Source organism: Callorhinus ursinus, unplaced genomic scaffold, assembly GCF_003265705.2.
Source record: "Callorhinus ursinus isolate GAN/ISIS: 27379988/994484 unplaced genomic scaffold, GSC_fseal_2.0 scaffold19, whole genome shotgun sequence".
Classification (NCBI taxonomy): Eukaryota; Metazoa; Chordata; class Mammalia; order Carnivora; family Otariidae; genus Callorhinus; species Callorhinus ursinus.
In genome coordinates, this window is record NW_027397081.1 from 7915093 (window position 1) to 7934970 (window position 19878).

The 19878-nt window shown below is 38.0% G+C and overlaps 1 protein-coding gene across 4 annotated transcripts in view; it reads right to left on the minus strand.

Annotated features, from left to right (window-relative positions):
- ARHGAP20 (Rho GTPase activating protein 20) overlaps window positions 1–19878 on the minus strand; it is a 140278-nt gene that overhangs the window by 114009 nt on the left and 6391 nt on the right. For all 4 annotated transcript variants that reach the window (XM_073903713.1, XM_073903711.1, XM_025893939.2 and 1 more), the window contains exon 2: window positions 5745–5827. In XM_073903713.1, coding sequence (XP_073759814.1) covers window positions 5745–5824 — 80 coding nt within the window. In that variant the 5' untranslated portion in view covers window positions 5825–5827. The remainder of the gene's footprint in view (window positions 1–5744; window positions 5828–19878) is intronic.

Below are 19878 nucleotides of genomic sequence, written 5' to 3' on the forward strand. Positions count from 1 at the left end.
GGGTGATAGACATTGGGGAGGGTATGTGCTATGGTGAGCGCTGTGAACTGTTCAAGACTGTTGAATCACAGATCTGTACCTCTGAAACAAATAATGCAATATAGGTTAAGAAAAAAAAAGAAGAAGATAGCAAGAGGGAAGAATGAAGGGGAGTAAATTGGAGGGGGAGACGAACCATGAGAGATGATGGACTCTGAAAAAGAAACTGACGGTTCTAGAGGGGAGGGGGGTAGGGGGGATGGGTTAGCCTGGTGATGGGTATTAGGGAGGGCACGTTCTGCGTGGAGCACTGTGGGTTATGCACAATGAATCATGGAACACTACGTCAAAAACTAATGATGTAATGTATGGTGATTAAGATAACAATAAAACATTTAAAGAAAAAGAAAAACTTACCCAACATCATAAAGCTAGTAAGGACCAGTATCAGGATTCAAACCTGGCAACCTGGCTCCAGAATCCATGCTGTTAGACACTATATCAAGCCCTTTTGTTTGAATAATGCAAAGAATATGCCATCAAAACCAGAGGCCTGCATTTCCAATCCCATCTCTAAGTCTATAATCAACTGTGTGACCTAGGGCAAGTCTTTGACTCAATTTCCACTTTATAATGGGCCAGGCTCAATGATTTGCTTCTGGTTATACAATGCTATAATGATGAAGTAGGTGTTTTCACTAACAAACTTGACTTTGCTGGATGAGTCAGAAGGTTTAAAGCTTGGAAATGAAATATATCTAAGGGAAGGAAAGAGGCAACTAATAATAACTAAGTCAATCTTCTAAGAATTTTCACACTTCATATTTTGTAATACAAGCATTAGATTCATACTTTACAGAGGAAAACACTGAGACTCAGAGATCAGGTGATTTTTCCAAGGTCACACAGACTGTCAGGATGGACCAATGCATGGGAACACAGCTAAAGCTCCAGCCCTTCCTGCAGCACCACGATGCTTCCCTGCCTGTCCTCTCAGCAGCAGTGAGCAGAGATTGAAAAGGGAATCTATATAAAGTCCCTAGCATGAAGTCTTGCGAACAGCACATACGCAGTAAATTAACTTGGATGTGGGGATGGAAACAGGTGAATATCAACTTAAAAGTGCTAACACATTGTAACTTAAAACAAAAGTGGGTACATTTTTGTGTAACTTCTACAGGGTGGGCTGAGTAACTATCAAAACAAGTGAATTTCTGGAGGGAAAGTCTATATGACTTGAATCTATCCCTGAGTAAACAATGAAGAAATACCATGAGAATGCCAATAAGTGTGGTATTTCCAGATCATATACATGTGTTCGTGGGGTATTTGGCTGCATGAAATAACTTCCTAACAATAACTCAGAGTCACTTTGTCAAGAGGAATCTGCCTTTCTCCCTAGCCAGAATTTCACCAGTAATACTGATGAACAAGGAAAGTCTCTCATGTGTTGACTACCTAAAGGAGGGCAGGAAAGGCAGAATCTTATGAAACTACTAAATTGTGCAAACTTACTAATTTCCTGTTCTGGTATGGAAATGGAGTCACTTATTCACTTACCAATTCATCCCACAAACAATAATTGAACACCGGTATGTACAAAATGGAACACAACCTAGATGGTGATGCCAATGCAGTGGGAGGAGTGCTTACGATGAAAAGTTGCAGAGGCATGAATGTTATCTATGATGGGTTAGAGGACTGCCTGAAGGAAGTGACATCTGAGCCAACGCCAGAGTATATAGTGTGCTTAGGAAAGTGCAAGGAGTTAAGAATGGTTAGAATTCAGTGTATGCATAAGGAAGTCTTTTGAGCGACTGAATTTCATAATTATGTAGCCATAGAACTAGAGGTAGAGGGTTTTCAGATCAGACAATAAGTTTGACACTCTCATTTTACGTTTAAGGAAACTAAGTCCTCTAATTAGGTACCCAGACTGTTACCATGAGGACGACTACTACATCAGGTGCGGCTGTCCTCAAATACAGAACTGAACGCTGTTGTGTCTGAGAGTAAAAACAGCTGAATGCAGACACGCTGGAAAACCACTAACCTTCTTAGTGTGAAGGCCTGTTATCTGCTATGACACATACTAAAATACTTAGAGAAATCACATCTAGCTGATCTGAATGGTATCCACATACAAAAACGAAAAGTTAAAATCTATAAACCACCCCTCCTTATGTATTGTAAGGGTTGATCCAAGAACACTGGAGATAAAACTTCAACACATACAGTACACTCATCAATTAACTTAAGTCTTCCCTCTCTTTTAAAACTAGCTATTGTTCATTAAATTTAATAAAAATTGAGGTGCAACAGCAATTAAATGAAGCCATTCTTTTAAATCCCTGTGGATGTTTGCTAAACTGTGGACAAAAATTTTATCATCATTAATTACTAAGCAACACCTTACTGGGAAATCACAGTAGAAACAGTGACATTCTGTCACAAAGCCAAAATCAAGTAAGGGTACAATACAAGAAATATGCAATGCTATGGTGACTGTGTATTTAATTCAAGAAATATGAGGTGCTAAAGTACTCTATTTCTTTTACAGGTTAGTTCTCATGATATTACATGTAAAGAAATAGTAAAGATTCTTTTTAGGTACTAGAATTTTATCGTACAAAGTTCTACTTGAAATAAGTGTGCTGTCAGCTTGGACTCAGAAGATTTTCATGTTTCCTGGGTGCAACTGATAGTAAAGCAAAATTCTTTTTTTTTTTTAAGATTATTTATTTATTTATTAGAGAGAGAGAGTGCAAGCACATGTGTGAGGGGGTGGGAAGGTGCAGAGGGAGAGGAAGAGACAGAATCTCATGCAGAGTCGGTGCTGAGCATGGAGCCTGATGCGGGGCTCGATCTCACAACCCTGAGATCAGGGACCTGAGCTGAAATCAAGAGTTGGACACTTAACTGACCAAGCCACCCAGGTTTCCCTAAAAGCACTCTTTTTAAAAAAAGGATTCTTTTGTAGCTTGTCATAGTGGTTCTCCACCAAGGGGGTACTGGAATCAACCATGAAGAGCTTCTGACAATTATGCAGCTGTCTGGATCCCACTGCAGAACACTAACTAGAAAACTCTGGAAACCACCAGACTATTAGAACTTTATGGTTCTTTCCAATCCAGTGATCACATTACATACAAAAACCTTGTACACATTCAACACCCAACAGCTTTCTTTTTGTACGCATTAACCGCCCAACACTACACAGAGTAAAAGCACTATTTCTGTACCAGAGATGAAGGCCCTGTTGCCCTGCGCTATGCATTCACTTTACTGACCTGGAGAAACTCCTAAGAAATAAACTGAAGATTAAAACATATACAACTTCAACTTAAATATACTTTTTTCCTCTGGTTATTTTGATACAAGTCCATCATATTTCATTATTTCTGAGGCAGAAATTTGGGGAACTGTCTCTAATGTAAGCCCTAATTATTGCAGAGGTAATGGGAAGGCAGGAATGGGGAAGGACATGGCTGTGCATTAGTACATTCGTTCTCTAACTCACAACAATCCCGGGAAGGTGGGTGAGTGTTGTCAGTGTTACAGACCTGGTACTTCATCTGCCTTCTCAACCTTATTAGACCCAATTCCCCAATGTGATACTAACATCTACACATATGTATTCATTTCCATTCCTCCTTTTCTACCCTGAAACGAAATTCACAGATATTTAACAGAATTTCAAAAGTATCAAAATGCCCTAACAGTAATACAAAGGAAAATAAAAGTAATTAATAAATTATGTATTTCAATAGGTGCATGCTCCTGATTGACTATACTAAAAGACAATGAAGTAGTCAGATGCTTACACTACTTACAATTCATATATTTAAATTTAAGAGACATTGGATAGTAAGAAACCATAACACACAAGTACTGGAAAATGAAATAAAGTCAAACGATTTTCTGAAATGATCCCAAATAATATGAAGTACTATTATCTTTTGATATTCAAGCTAGTGGCATTTTTGGAAAATTTAATGTTTATTAAGACAAAAGTATATAAAAATACTTTGTCTTTATATATAAAACAGAGTTAGGTTATAGGCAGAGACAATCATATAAAGTTTTTCAGCTTCCTTCACAAACATGCCATGCACGAGACCCTCAAAGCCATGTAGGTACCCCCACAATTCTTTGACGTGCAGGATACCCTGTGCATTACATGATGTCTACCATCGCTGGCCACTGCCCACTCAATCGCTGAGATAAACTCAAATGCTCCACAAAATTCCAAACTTCCAAACATAAGCTTTAAGTATCTATATGCATACTATTACAGATTCTCACAGGCTTGAGAGTAAGTGGGCCACTACTGACGCCTGATCTTGGGCTAAAGATTCTCTTATATAAGGGCTACTTATAATTGAAAAGCCTAGGACACATCTATCCTAGAAGCTTCCAATAAGAATTATACCCAAAACTGTTTTTTAAAGTAGATAATAAAGCTATTTTTATATGTATATCTATATATACAGTTGTACTAATAATTCTGCCTCTTCTACCTCCCCCCAAAAATACTTACTCATGAGCTTTCTAGATAATCAAAGTCAAACTGTGAAAATATTACCATTCTCTTTTTTCCACACTAATGCAAAGATACATTAATGCAAATAATCCAAAAGTCATTTATATAGGCAGTCAAATGTATTATTTATTTGGAAGAAGAGTATCTTCCTAATTACGTTTTGATTAGGCATCTATTAAAAGTAATTTACATCTCCTGATCTGATCAACCCAATGCCTAAAGTATGTGTCTTCTAGGGGCAGGTGCGGGAGCTGCCTGAGTCTGAGAACATGCTGAATACTAAGAGAGGAACCAAAGTATTTTGGAAGTTTCACTAATTGGGATTTGGTTCTATAATTTATTTTTGGCACTGGAAAAAAAAAACACCATGCCTTCATACAGGTTTTATATTAAATTAGCACATTATTCATAGAAATATCAGATATACCCTCATTTTAAGTAAAGGTGATAAGGACTTCACTTTATATGAAAGGATTCACAGATTAGAGGAAAATCATCATAGGATTCCTTTGAACATAAAAACTCCTCCTGGTTAAAATGCCATTTAAAAATTAATGAATAAGTTAATGACTGAATATTCATTAAATTTCTACATATTATGAAAGACTTGCTTAAAATGTCTATTGAAATGGTATTTAGTCTTAATAGGTGAAATGGTCATTTCCATAGTGAGTTAACTTGTTTTCCACTTCAAATTCTAGATTAATTCACTAATTAATTTAATAATGCATACAAGAAATCAGTATTCCATTTTTTATAACCTCAATTTGGTTATCTTTCTTCATATCTAAAATTGGTAAAAAATTTCCTCATACCCAGGCACAGGTATCAACTTATGATAAAAAATAAGGTAAGGTTTGTGCATAACCAAGATATGTGGTGGTTAAAGTAACTCATCTTTTAGTATTCTGATTGCTACTTGTTTCTATAAATAAACTTCAGCAATATGTGTAGCCTGCACATTTGTGTACTAGGTGATATGAGATTTCTGAATTCGTTTTAAAGCAACTGATCACACAGAACAGCTCTAAAAGGCTTTATTTATGAGTCACATAAAATACAGACCTTATTTTTTTTTTTCAGCACAGAAGCCGTATTTTCTATTATTAAACAGAGAATTTTGATGCTGATAAAAAACAAACAAACAAAAAAACCTCACACATAAAAAAAATAAAAAAACATAGCACAATACCAAATGTGTAATATGAGGCTATTCACTTACTTGGTACTGGGCCTTTTTTGTAGGGCTTTATCCAGGATAAGAGACGGGGCACTCCTCCTCCTTTCTGCTAGTGTTTTCATTTTCTGTTGAGAAAAAAAATTCAAATGAAGACCATGTGACTTGTAAAGCCAGTAAATGCCAACTTTCAAACCAATTTAGCAAATTTTGTATTGCCTATCCTTGCCTCTCAAAGAGTCTGCAATCTCATTGTAGAGATAAAATAACATCTTAACTAAGAGAGTAAGTGTCAAAAAGTGGTAAAGGCTTTAAATATTTTTTTATAGCTAGAGAATAAGGAGGTTAAGTGTTGATCAGGTATTTGGGAAAAGCATTATCATAACCTTTATCTTCAACTGTAGCTAACAGATATGTTGTTTATTATGTTCCAGCCCCTCTGCTAAAGGCAAGACAGGAGTATCTCATTTATACTCCAGAATGTCATCTGAGTAACTCTACTGTCTCTCTTTCATGGGCAGGGTAGGCCCCAAACTGGGCCTCAAGGAAAGTCAGGATTTGAAGAGATCAAGTAAAGGGAGAAAAAAAAGAAAAACAAACAAACAAACAAACAAAACACAGTTAAAGCAAAAGAGACTAGATTCTTATACATTTAATAGACCTTTAAACTTAAATATTTATACATTTGGGGATCCCTTCTTCCAAACAGATTTTTTTTTTTTTTTTTTGCTGTAACTTAAAAAAAGAACAAAAAGACTTTTTTTTTTTTCCTTTTCTAAGTGGTATATAAACATAGGATTAACTGGATAATTTGAGTACTCTGTCTCAGAGGACCTACAATTTTTAGTAAATGGGGATTTATTCAACCTGGATTATCCAGATAATCACTCTCTAAATTCAGTCTTACATATTTCACAATTCTAGATAGAGTTAGCGGGCCTGCCACTGGAAATGGATGAGTAAAATCACCAATATGCTCATCAACAGCCAGGAGTGAAGTTCAGGCTGTGGCCATTCTTCCTGCTCTACTGTCCCACCCTCTCCTGGCCAGAGGTCTTACCTACCGCTGGAGGACCTAGGCCAGCCATCCTGGGAACCAGGTGCTGCTCTAGTAAGAACCAGGAAAACTAACCGGTTCAGGATCAGTACCTCCTTACATTATTCATAAAGGAACTGCTTCTAGTAAAATCAAACCTAGATCCTGGCACAGGAACAGAGGAATAATCATCGAATGAGAAGGGGATACTGGCTTTCTTTGGCAAAATTCTTATCGCCCAAATTCACCATGTCCCCAGGACCTTTCCACAGTTATTGTCACCAGCATCCTGCCTCAGTGTTGCTTTCTCCCCATTAATCTTTTGGCTCACATGTAGAAACTATATGCCCAAACCTCCTTAGCATAGCTCAGACAGCAACTGACATAATTACATAAACCATGAATAAAAGACAGGAAGGAAATGGGTAAGAAATAGAGAATACCGTTCTCAATCAGGAATTATTAACCAGGAAGGAGTTTCAGGGAAGGTTAAATTGTATACTTCTCTTGTTTACATGATAGGTATTTATGCCTTCCTTCTGGAGAGAAAGCCCACGGTTTTCATCAGATTCCCAGAAAAGTCTGTGATGTTGATAACCTACGTTGTATCTTACAGCTTGTCAGCCCCATCCCACTGTTTCCATTACTCACATCTCTTGGGAGTCAGGGGGCTTGGTCTAGCCCAGACCTGAAGGTGAAATCCTCAGAAAACGTGCATGTGAACAAACTGCCACATTTCTCAGTAAAATCAACCAGTCTTTTACCACTGAGACTCTTCATGTGGGGACAGGCCACTGGACCTACAAATATTTGTCTCCCAGATTCTCCCTCTCCCGGCCACCTCTGCAGTCACACTAGCCTTAGAACGGTGGATTCAGAAGAGTTATGTTCTTGCCCCTAAGCCCCCTGACTCCCTTTATTCAGCAACTATTTACTATGCTTTGAACTTTGAAATGTACCCAATCCTAAACTTCATCTGGGCTCCTTACACCTTCAGTTTTGAACTAGGCGAGGGTCTGCCTAGTCTACCTTAGTGGAACCACCTTCCTGGATCCATCTCAGCAGCCTTGCTTCTGCAGCCCCTAACCCCCTGACACCACGGTCAGCCGATCTAAGCTCCTAACTGAATCTTCATGCATACAGGACTTGTAATTCTGAGCTCCTTGCCTTTCAGGTTTACAAAGAATTTAGAAATGTTCAAAAGACAGCCATAAATATGATTTAAGATGTGGGGGGAAGAAGAGTCTGTGAGAAAAGCTAAAATGATCTGAAGTTCTTCATTTGGAAGGAGAAATAATCTCTAAATTTAACGCAGAATCATAATATGGAGGATAGAAAATGTCTTCCAAGGAAGAGAACACAAACAGAAATGCTGCTAAACTGTAGACTGAGAAACCATGTTGATTTTGGGTAGTGGTTCTCCGAAAAATTTTAAAAAGCTGTGAATTACATTGTGCACATAATTTCAAGGGGTTCAGAGACCTGCATAACATGGATTCCTTAGGGATTCATGGACCCCCAAATTTGAAACCTTCTGACATAAAGAAATCTTCCTGAGAGTGATGGCTGTTAAACATGAGAATGAATAATCAAATAAGGGTGACCAATTTTCTTCTGTAAGAGTGCTTTTAAAATAGGAGTTTCTCATGGAGACCTAATGCAGAGGTCCATATCCACACTAATTAGACCATGTTTCCTTAGTTATAAAATTGTCAGATGTATGAAGAGTCAAATGCAAAGTGTATCTACCTCATCTAGTGGATTCATATGCAACAGAATGTAATCAAACTACAGGAAGAATATTACTTTTATTTGAGATCCTACTGTTTGTAGTAAGTTTCACCACTAATGAGATATGCAACCCAAGGCAATTCAGTCACTTCTATGGACTTTCATTTCCTAATCTAGAAAATCAGAAAATTTGGACTACACAGTCTCTTAAATCCCTTCTATTTTTGATATTCTCATGTTAAATGTCCACCAAAGATTTACCATGGATATGCAAGGAAATAAACATTATATGTGCCAATTTAAGATTCACAGGATTCATTCCTCTTGTAAATAATTAAAAGTCTTAGGGGCTCCTGGGTGGCTTAGTCGGTTAAGCATTGGACTCTTGATTTCAGCTCAGGTCGTGATCTCAAGGTCGTGAGATAGAGCCCTGTGTTGGGCTCCATGCTGGGTGTGGAGCCTGCTTAAGATTCTCTCTCTCTGCCTCTCCCCCTGCCTCTACTACTCCTCCCAGCTCTCTCTCTAAAAAAAAAAAAAAAAGAAAAGAAAAAAAAATTAAGAATGGCCATTATAACAAGAGTTTAATAAATAGATTTAGGTGTTAATTCATTAAAAATACACAGATCTCTTTCTTTTGTTCAAAAGTATAGCAAAACAAAGGGGCAATGGTGACTTCGAAACAAATTCACTTATCTATCAAAGAATCTGTTCTCAGGCAATGAAGAATTAGATTTTCTTTTTTGTTTATAACAACTGTGTGAAATATAATACATGGAAATAGAAAGAGACTATGATTCCTCTACAAGTAGATTACTGTGTAAGCTTGTCAGGACAGGTTGAGGCCATGCCTGTACCAGCACCAACAAATTTCAGTTGTTCAATGACAGTAAAAACTATGATTCTTTGTCTCACAGAAAATAGAGAGTAGGTTTAAAACAGTGCTTTTTGTTGTTACTGTTAGCTTAAAAATCACAATGTACAGTATGATTTTTCAGAATGCCTACATGCTTGATGTTCATATCTAGATGACCTCACAAATACTAGATGCCGTTCTGAAACTGAGTATTTTTAAAGAGGTAATCTGTTTTTTTCTTTTTTTTTTAAGAGAGGGAGGGAGGGGGGAGAAAAAGGGGAGGAGCCGAGGGAGAGGGAGAGAGAGAACCTCAAGCAAGCTCCATGCTCAGTGCAGAGCCCAGTGCGGGGCTCAATCTCATGACGCTGGGATCATGACCTGAGCCAAAAGCAAGAGCGTGATGTTTAACTGACTGCGCCACCCAGGCGCCCCAGTAATCTCTTTTTTCTAAATTGACAAACTATATATTAGGTTAAAAATTAATTCCATTAAACTTTTGGAAATGATTTTCTTGATACTTGATACCACTTACCTAGTCTTTAAGGGCCCAAAAAATGAAACAAGAATTTTATATGAGCTAAAAAACAAACATGATATCACATTTATTTACCCCTCCACTTCCAATTGGGAAAGATAAAGAGGACCTTGGAAGAAGTTGTAAAAGGGAATAAATGTGACTACATTTTTAAAATGGCTGTGTTTTCACTAACAGCAATTTATCAAGGAAGTATAACAAGAACAGAAGAAAGTCATTAGATCTTTGATTTTCTGAGCTGTCTCTTCTGCAGTTATATTTGGTAATAAAGGCAAAGACCTATTCTGCCAAAAAGTAAAATAGAGGTCACAACTGAAAATGAGAACCAAATGACTGTAATTCATTTTTAAAAACATTTCAATAATAGCAAAATTGCAGCTACATTACCAGCTAATCTGCAAGTTGCTTTCCACTTCAACTCTTTTTTAATCAGTTGTATTAATTGTATGTTCAATTCCCTGTGTTCCTATCTTGCTTCACATATTATGCCTCGGTTATGGCATTTCATATTATTTATATTTCTGTCCATTTCTAGAGAGCAGGGACTGTAACTTCTTTCCAACTTTCTCTAGTCCTTCAACAATTATTTACTGGAATTCTGCTCTATCGTAGGCTTCTCTTTGTATTCCCAAAGCCTAGTACAATGCCTGGTACAAACTATGTACTCAATAAATGAAGGTTTATGTGAATTTTAAAATCCACTATCCTCCATATCTATATCACTATCCCATACACACACACAGGAAAACAAACAAACCTTTAAGGGGCTCTGCTAAAATGCTGTCATTAAGGAAATGTAAGCATTGCTATGGAACTGGATGGTGAAGAGTCATCCTTGTATACTGCAAACTACATCTTCTAACATAGTGCTGACATTTACCACTTTGAACTACAGGGTAAACATCTGATGATTGAAGTTAATTACCTGTGAACAAATGGTGCAGGGACACCTGAATATATACATGGAAAAGAATTAAGTTGGACTCCTATCTCATACCATATATAAAAATTAACTCAAGATGAATCAAAGATCTGAAAGTAAGATCAGAAATTATAAGAAAATTTAGAGAAAAACACAGGCAGAATATTTGTGACTTGGAGTAGGCAATGGTTTCTTAGATATGATACCAAAAGCACAAACAACAAAGGAAAAAGAATAGATAAATTGGACACTGTCAATATTAAAAACTTCTAGGGGCACCTGGGTGGCTCAGTCATTAAGCGCTCGCCTTCGGCTCAGGTCATGATCTCAGGGTCCTGGGATCGAGCCCCGAATCGGGCTCCCTACTCAGCAGGAAGCCTGCTTCTCCCTCCCCCTCCTGTTTATGTTCCCTCTCTCGCTGTCTCTCTCTCTGTCAAATAAATAAATAAAATCTTAAAAAAAAGATTAAAAACTTCTATGCTTCAAAGGACACTATTAAGAAAGTAAAAGAAGACCCACAGAAGAAAATTTTTGCAAATCATGTTTGATAAATGATTTGTATACAAAGAATTGTTATTGAATTGTCACAATTAAATAAAGATAAATAAGCCAATTTCAAAATGGGCAAAGGACCTGAATGGACAGTTCTCTAAAGAAGATATACAAATGGCCAATGAGCACAAGCGAAGATGCTCAACATCATTAGCCATCAGAGAAATGCAAATCAAAACCATGAAATATCACTTTATACTCATCAGGATGGCTATAATAAAAAAGACATAAAAAGTGCCAGCGAAGACATGGAACTCTCATAAACTACTAGTGGGAATGTAAAATAGCGCTGTCACTTTGGAACCTAGTTCAGAAGTTCTGCAAATGGCTAAACACAGTTACATAGGATCCTGCATTTCCTCCCAGGTACATAAACAAGAAAAATGAAAACATGTCCACACAAAAACATACATGTGAATGTTCACAGCAGCATTATTTATAATAGTTAAAAAGTGGAAAACAACCCCAATGTCCATCAACTGATGAATGTATAAACACATTGTGGTATATCCACATAATGGAATATTAGTTGGCAATAAAAGACACACTGACATGTGTAACAATAGGGATGAATCTTGAAAACATTACGCTAATTAAAAGCAGTCCCAAGGGACCACATGTTATATGATCTCATTTGCATGAAAAATCCAGAATAAACAAATCTATAGAAACTTAAAGTAGATTAGTGTTTGCCCAGAGTTTGGGGAGATGAGGCGATTGGGACATGATGACGAAGGGGTGTGGTGTTTCTTTTGGGGTAATGAAAATGTTCTGAAATTGACTGCAACAACAGATGCACGATTCTCTAAATATACCATGGCATGTGAATTATATCTCAATAAAGCTGTGAAAAAGAAAAACAAAGAGCTAAATACCAAACTACTAAGCCACTGGGTTCCATCCCAGCAAACTGGCTCATAGCCAAGAGCCATTATTTTCTTTATTTGTATAATAATCATCCGTAGTACAATATAAGAAAATGAAAATTATTTGCTTTTTGTCCAACATATTTTTATATAAAATGTTTAAGTGGCTTTCCATTGGAATTCCTCAGAGATCTGAGGAATATGTCCACCGATCATCCCCTACTGCTCCAATGCCCGAGCCTTACCATTTTCACACAGTAAATTTTCAGTAGCAGTGTATTAAGTCAGTGAATTAACACTGCCCATATCTGAGAGTTTAAGGTGGTGATACAAGTGTGCCTATGTAGGAAAATGAAACTGTAAACAGGTAGCCGAAGAACAAAATTTTTGGTCTTTTATTCTCAACAACTCAGAAAACACTGTTTACATAAAAACCTGCATGTAGTCTCTCATTAGAAGTTTAACTTCATATCAACCAAGAGATACAGTACTATTTTCAGAACCTCTAAATCATTCTGATCTGGTCGTTCTTAATTCTCAGAGATTATAGGAAAAAATGCCTATCAAAAGAAAGGAACAGGATGAAAGGTTTAAGTCAGGTGAACTGCAATTTTTCATCCTTTCTTCTGTTACAGTCACTTTATGAAGAAAAACATCTAAGCATTTTAGTTGAATTTAAGTCAACTGTGCTGAAGTCACTTCCAAACATTTAAAATTAGCCTAACATTAAAATGAGGACTTTGAGTGCTTGCTTCAGCAGCACATAGGAAAGCTTTTAAAGAATTCAAGTTTCAAAGCTAGAAAAAAATTTAATCAAATTTACAAATTAGCGTATTCAAATTTGACCATTAATTCTATTGTGGCTAGTCTATACAATTTTGTAAGCAATGAACTGTTTCTTTCTTGTCTTCCCGACACACCTGCAGTATTTAATTTGTGGAGGCATACCTAAGAGACACTGGCTCTGCAAGGAAACAAGAAAATTATTTTTAACCCTGCATCTTGCTTCTAGGTCCTATTATCACAACCAGGTTTTGACCACTGGGTGAGCTGAAGCTTCTCACTATTGCCACTTTGGTCTGTGATGTGTGTGATCCTCTGTTTATTTCCAGTCATACCATCCAGAATCAATCTGAGCATTTAATTAAAACAAATGTCATCACAGCAGATCGTTATAGAAGGATATAAGTTCTTTTCTCAGATTAAGAAAGATACACTTTTACTTTTGGCTTCTTTCCTCCTTCTATGGGATAGCCACTTTGAAATAAAACAATAAACATGAGAATCTATGTAATGTAGGAGAATGGGCCCTGGGCTAGGAGACACTGGACCTAAGTTCTGCACCTGGTTCAAGCACTTAACTTCTGAGTCCTCTCCATAAGATGACATAACCATCTAACCTACCACAAAGAATAGAATAAGATTATATGCAAGAAGTCCTCTGACATGGAAAACACCACGATAGTGTAACATACAGAGTGATGCTTCAGAGCGCATCAGTACCGTATATAAATAAATAGGAGGATAGCAGAATTCCCTTTATACCTTATGCTTCGCTCCTCTGCCTCTGCCTGACCCAGGCAGGCTTCTGGAGTGTCACTGTGGGCCTTGAAGTTGGCTGGACTTTCTTCTTTAGGAAAGCCACCAATTTCAACCTCTGGTCACGATTCCTTTTCAGCAGCACCCTAGAGTAGACAGGGTCAATCACCAATGCCCTGTCCCTAATAATCCCTTGCAAGGCAGGGCCCATTCAAGGTGAGAGGATTTACACACCCTTGACACACTCTAATAAACAAAGAGGCTCTCTGGCTGCCCTGGTAGCCATCCACCTGCCTAGTGGCTGAAGGGCTGACGGTAGCAGACACATCTCTAATGGGAAGCTTGGGAAGCTCTGCCTTACAGCAACCTCTCACTCTCCTCATGCAGAGGGGGAGGGTATGGTCTTCCAATCCAGAAACCATAACGGTAAAAAACAGAACGCATAAAATGAGAATGGAAAACAGGCCCAGGTCTATCCAGATTCAGACGTAGTATCACCTAGCAAAGACTACTGCCAAAGCTGAGGTTCAAGAGGGTAAATGCAGGGGTAGAAGAGGAAATAGATTCTCTCCTAGGTGTAAATTAGGACCCAGGTAAACAAGGAAAGCAAAAGGCCACAGAGCAGCTGGGTTTTCCACATCTTTGAAATGTGAGCTGATGTGGGCACACGTACATTCCATTTTCAGAGTCCACACGCAAGTGACCAAACATCCAGAAATAGGTTTTACCTTTCAGTTGTGCCATGTGACAGCTGTCTGTCAAAATGAGGTCAAGGCTGCTCAGCACAGCACCGACACACAGTGCTGACAGGACTATGTCTGCTGTTGGTCGGATGTTTCTAATCTAAACTTGTCCTAGATAAAGAAAATCAGACTGAAACAAAATTATAAAAGAAACTGGGCTGTGCTGCCTGCAAGCCCCACTCTAGGTGGCTGACAGAAGGCGGTTTCCTCTGCTCCCTTTTCCAGCCTCCCACACTGTAGCTAAGTCCTCCGTAAGTAAACAATGGCTAACCCTCACCCCCATCCAAGGCTGCTTCAGAAAACCGGGGCCGTTGCCAATACCAAAATCAGCATCCAGCCTGCAGGCTCTCTGCACACACCACGACCTGCAGAGTCCCTGCGACCTACAACACTTGCGATACCAACATAAAGAATGGGAGAGCAAACTTTCCCCTCAATGAAACTGTCTTTCAGGGGTAGTATGCTCAGGCTACCATAACAGAATAACAGACTGGGTGGTCTAAACAACAGACATCTATTTTTCAGTTTTGGAGGCTGGGAAGTCCAAAGTCAAGGTGCCAGCGGATTCCGTTCTTAGTGAGACCCTCTTTCTCATTTGCGGACAGCTGCCTTCCAGCTCTGTCCTCCTCACATGGGGGACAAAGACAGAGGGAGAGTAAGCTCCCCGGTCCCTTACAAGGGCACTAATCCCATCATGGGGATTCTGACCTCATGACCTCATCTAACCCAGGGGGGTTAGGACTTCAACACGAGTTTTCGGAGAGGGCACATTCAGTCCGTAATAGAGGTTTTTGCCAAATGCTCTGAGGGTGAGAGAAGTGTGAGTCATGAAACTCCAATAAATCACAACAAAACGCACATCCGCGACTTCGAAGCACTATGTGTACACGTTGATGTACGTGCGAGTGTTATACATGCGCATATACAACCTTGGTGTTAGTTACACACCCACTTGTTTCTGTGATATTTTATAGTTTATAAGCTGTATTGGTGGCAATTTAAATTGAAATCTAATATATTTTCAGCTACTGATAACTTCTAGGAAAGCAAGCTTTATAATCACATATTTGTGTTAAGTTGTTACGTGGTTCTAAAGATGTCTTCACTTTGAAAAGAACAGCCACCAAGTCCCAGATGGCAGGATAAGAAATCTGAAAGGGTTCAGACACCTCAATTCCTGAAGTCTCCTTTTCTGTAGGTGCCATTAAGCTGTGTCACCTCTCCCAGTCTACGGAACACTGGGGTTTAGGGAGCGGGAACTGCCTTCCGAACACCACCCGCCTTCTGTCCTGCAGACCCTTCCCCGAGTCATAACCTGGGACACTGGGGAAATCACAGAGCGTGACAGATTTTCACAGCCATCTCCACTTCGGAACCAAGAGCAACAACCGCACTGGTTAGTATCTCTGACTTGTGAATTTTCAGTCTCTAAGCTGCAATTCTCTATTTTAACTATTTTACTTAAAATTAATAATTACTTTTTACACAAATGTGTAAAAATAAGATTGTCTTTAAGTTTTGTTTTATGAAAAATACAATTTATTCTGTTCTAACATACGAACGTTAGAGTCACAAAAATTTTGTCTTTTGCCATGTTAAAATGCACTATTGTTTTCACATTGTAAGTAAAAATAACTATGGAAGCAAGAGTTTTTTCCTACACTCAAGATTCATGACATAAAATATTTTCTGAATTGAGAGTGTTTCAACTGGGTGTGCCAAACACGTGACTGTCCATAGAGGCATAGAATTCAGTGCACCCACACCTAACTCTGAAATACAGTTCTGTAAGTTTGGGGAATATGCCAAGCTTTCCAACAGCAAGCAAGACTCAAATATCAGCCTGGAAAGCAGACCTGGCTAAGGAACTCCAGAAGTACGATGAGTGCCTTATATAAAACTGAAAATGACAGATTCCAAGGCATAAAACCCACACATTTCCAAGGTAATCAGACTAATGATTATGTCATTGATTGTCACTATTAGTTATATTTACTGTGGTGATTAATTTTATTGGTCAACTTGACTGTCCACAGGGTGCCCAGATTAAACATTTCTAGGTATATCTGTGAGGTATTTCTGGATGAGATTACCATTTATATCACTGGACTTAATAATACAGATGGCCCTCCCCACAGTGGGTGGGCATCAGTCAATCTCTTGAGGGCCTTCATAGAACAAAGAGTGGAGGAAGGAGAAATTCGCCCCCTTTTTCTTTCCTCACTGTTGAGCCGGGACATCTCATCTCATTTTGCCTCAGGAAAAGATGGTGGTGAATTGAACTACCGACCTTCCTGGGTCTTCAGCTTGCAGATGGCAGATCATGGGACTGGCACTGGTCTGTTTCTCTGGAGAACCCTGACTGATGCATTTACCTAACATTTACCTAATGGCAGCAGTGAACATAACATTCACTGGTAGATGGAGAAAGTAGAGATTCTGCTCCGCAAAGAAGGCAATTACCTCTCAGGAGAAAAACCTCTCAAATGTGCTTTTCTCAGCTGGTTATATAGAATTCAGATCTACTCCCTCCTATATCTTATGTTACAAATAGTAACAAAAGCATCTATAATCTAGTTAGAAAAAGAAATAGAGTTGGAAGATCTGGTTCAAATTCCAGCTTTGCTGCTTACCACATGTGGCCTTGGCAGGGCTCAGTTCCTTCTTCTGTGGAAATAAGTTAATAATACTTACCTCATATAACTGACATGTATTATATATAGTTAGGCATTCACTCAAAGAGGTTTTAAAATTTCCTTTCATAAAAAATAAAATAAAATAAAATAAAATTTCCTTTCATTATCCCATAAATTATAAACATTAAATTCTTATCTTTCTGCTCAAGTTTCTACCTTATTTGATATTTATGACCTTCAAGAATAACTACTTTGAAGGACAGTGTTATGGACTGAATGCTTATGTCCCCCCCAAATTCATATGTTGAAGCTCTAATTTCCAATGCGACAGTATTAGGAGGTGGGGGTCTTTAGGAGGTGATTAGGTTTAGATGAGGTCGTGAAAGTGAGGCCCCCATGATGAGATTAGTGCCCTTATAGGAAAAGACCAGAGATATCGAGTTCCATCTCCACCTCTCTCCCTAACACTTCCCCTCCGTTTCCCATGAAGACCCAGGAAGAAGATGGCCAACCACAAGCCAAGAAGTGAACCCTCAAGCAGGAACTGAGTTGGCTGGCACCCAGATCATAGGAATTCACAGTCTCCACAACTTTAAGAAATCAACGTCTGATATTTAAACCACCCAATTTATGGTATTTTGTTATGGTAGTCTGAGCTGAATAAGACAGATAGCATCCACTCATTTGCATGTATATGTTCTTTTAACAAATTCAAAGAAATAAAACTCTTTTTATTGCTTTACATCCTTTCACCTGGTAAAAGATACTAATTGGCTTCTGCACTTAAAAGTGCAGAATATACTTTCTTTTGATCCATATGAAACAACTTGTGAAATATACAAGATATGGATTATTACCATCACTTTACAGACAAAGAAACAAAGTACAGTCATAAGTTTGGAGATCACATCAGTGATAACAGAGGCCATTTCTGATCAATCCTAACTCAGACTTTGATAATTTCAGACTCTTCTGAGCCAAAACAACTTCATGTACCCGATTTTATCAATTCACTTTGTGAATAACACAAGACAAGGATTCAGGAAGATATTGGTTTAACCACAGGCATAATATTTGCTCAGTATTATAGAATAAAACTAAAGCTTACTCACCACGATGTTTCATTCAAACCCCAGCATAAGACACACACATGGCCAAAGTTGGCTCTCGGGGGTGTTCTACCTGAGCAGCTATAAACAGATTTGGACCCACAGCATGCAGAGAGACAAGACAGAGGGCTGTCACATTTTAATATGCTGGAGGTATTTTAAAATCCTATTGCTCCAACTGACTTTCTGTGCCTATAAGTCTTTCTTCCAAGGAGTTTTCAATTGGTATGTGAAACCAAAGGGTCAGAGTGCTTGAGTATCATGACACAAATGATCCCTAATCGAAATTACTCTAATACGTGCTTCCATTTCATTTCATAAAAACTGTTCTATCCAAATGTGGATATCCTCAAAGATACATTATCCAGAAGATTAATCCAGAATTCTATCCAGAATGCATTATTCAGTAGTATTATCTCTATGCTATTATCTTTTAGAACCACATTTTTAGAAATTACTATAGAAATCTATTGTGTATTATTCTGAAGAGTCTAAGTGACAGAAAATCATTGATTTCTAGAAACAGTCAAATTGTCTGACTAGTGAATAAAGGTGGATAAACCAGGTAGGTAATTCTGTTTCAGGTTAAAATACTAAATGTGGCTGTAAAATAAAGAGAATACCTTCTCACACAGCCTCTAAACACTGGCCCCTCAAAAGCATCCTGTTCTTTCCCACCTCAGCATCTTCGAATAATTGCTCCTACTTCTCAAAATCTTTTTACAGCATCTTGTCTTCACTCATAAAAGAGTAAAGCCTCACTTAAAAGAGGCCTTCCCTTGAAACCTTAATGCCAGAGTGGTCTAGCTCCATATCCATGTTTGTTTGTTTTTTTTAGAATAGTTATCACCATTAATTTTTGTTATTATTGCTTGTGTCTCTTTCTCTCAACCTGTGCTGTCCAGTATAGTATCCAATAGACAACTGTGGCACCTTAAATTTAAATTCAAATAAATTACAATTACATAAAATTACAGAAAAAATGAATTGGATTTCATCAAAATTAAGAACTCTGTTCCTTGAAAAACACTATTAAAAGAATAAAATGACCAGCCACATAATGGGAGAAAATATTTGTAAGTCATATACATGATAAAGAACTTGAATCAGAATATATAAGTAACTTTCAAAACAATAATGTAAGAACTAAAAATCCAACTGAATTTGGGCAAAATAATGAATAGGAACTTCACTAAACATAACACATGGATGATAAGTAAGCACATAAAAAGATGCGCAACATCATTAGTCCTTAGGAAAATGCAAATCAAAACCACAGTGAAATACAATATTATTTCCTCTAAGACGGCTATAATCAAAAAGATAGTAAGTATGGGTGAAGATGTGGAGAAATTAGACTCTTATACACTGTTGGTGGGAATGTAAAACCACTTCAGAAAACAATATGACAGGGGAAAGGCTGAGAGCCTTTCCCCTAAGGTCAGGAATGCGGCAGGGATGTCCACTCTCACCACTGCTATTCAACATAGTATTAGAAGTCCTAGCCACAGCAATCAGACAACAAAAAGAAATCAAAGGCATCCAAATCGGCAAAGAGGAAGTCAAACTCTCACTCTTTGCAGATGATATGATACTGTACGTGGAAAACCCAAAAGACTCCACCCCAAAACTGCTAGAACTCATACAGGAATTCAGT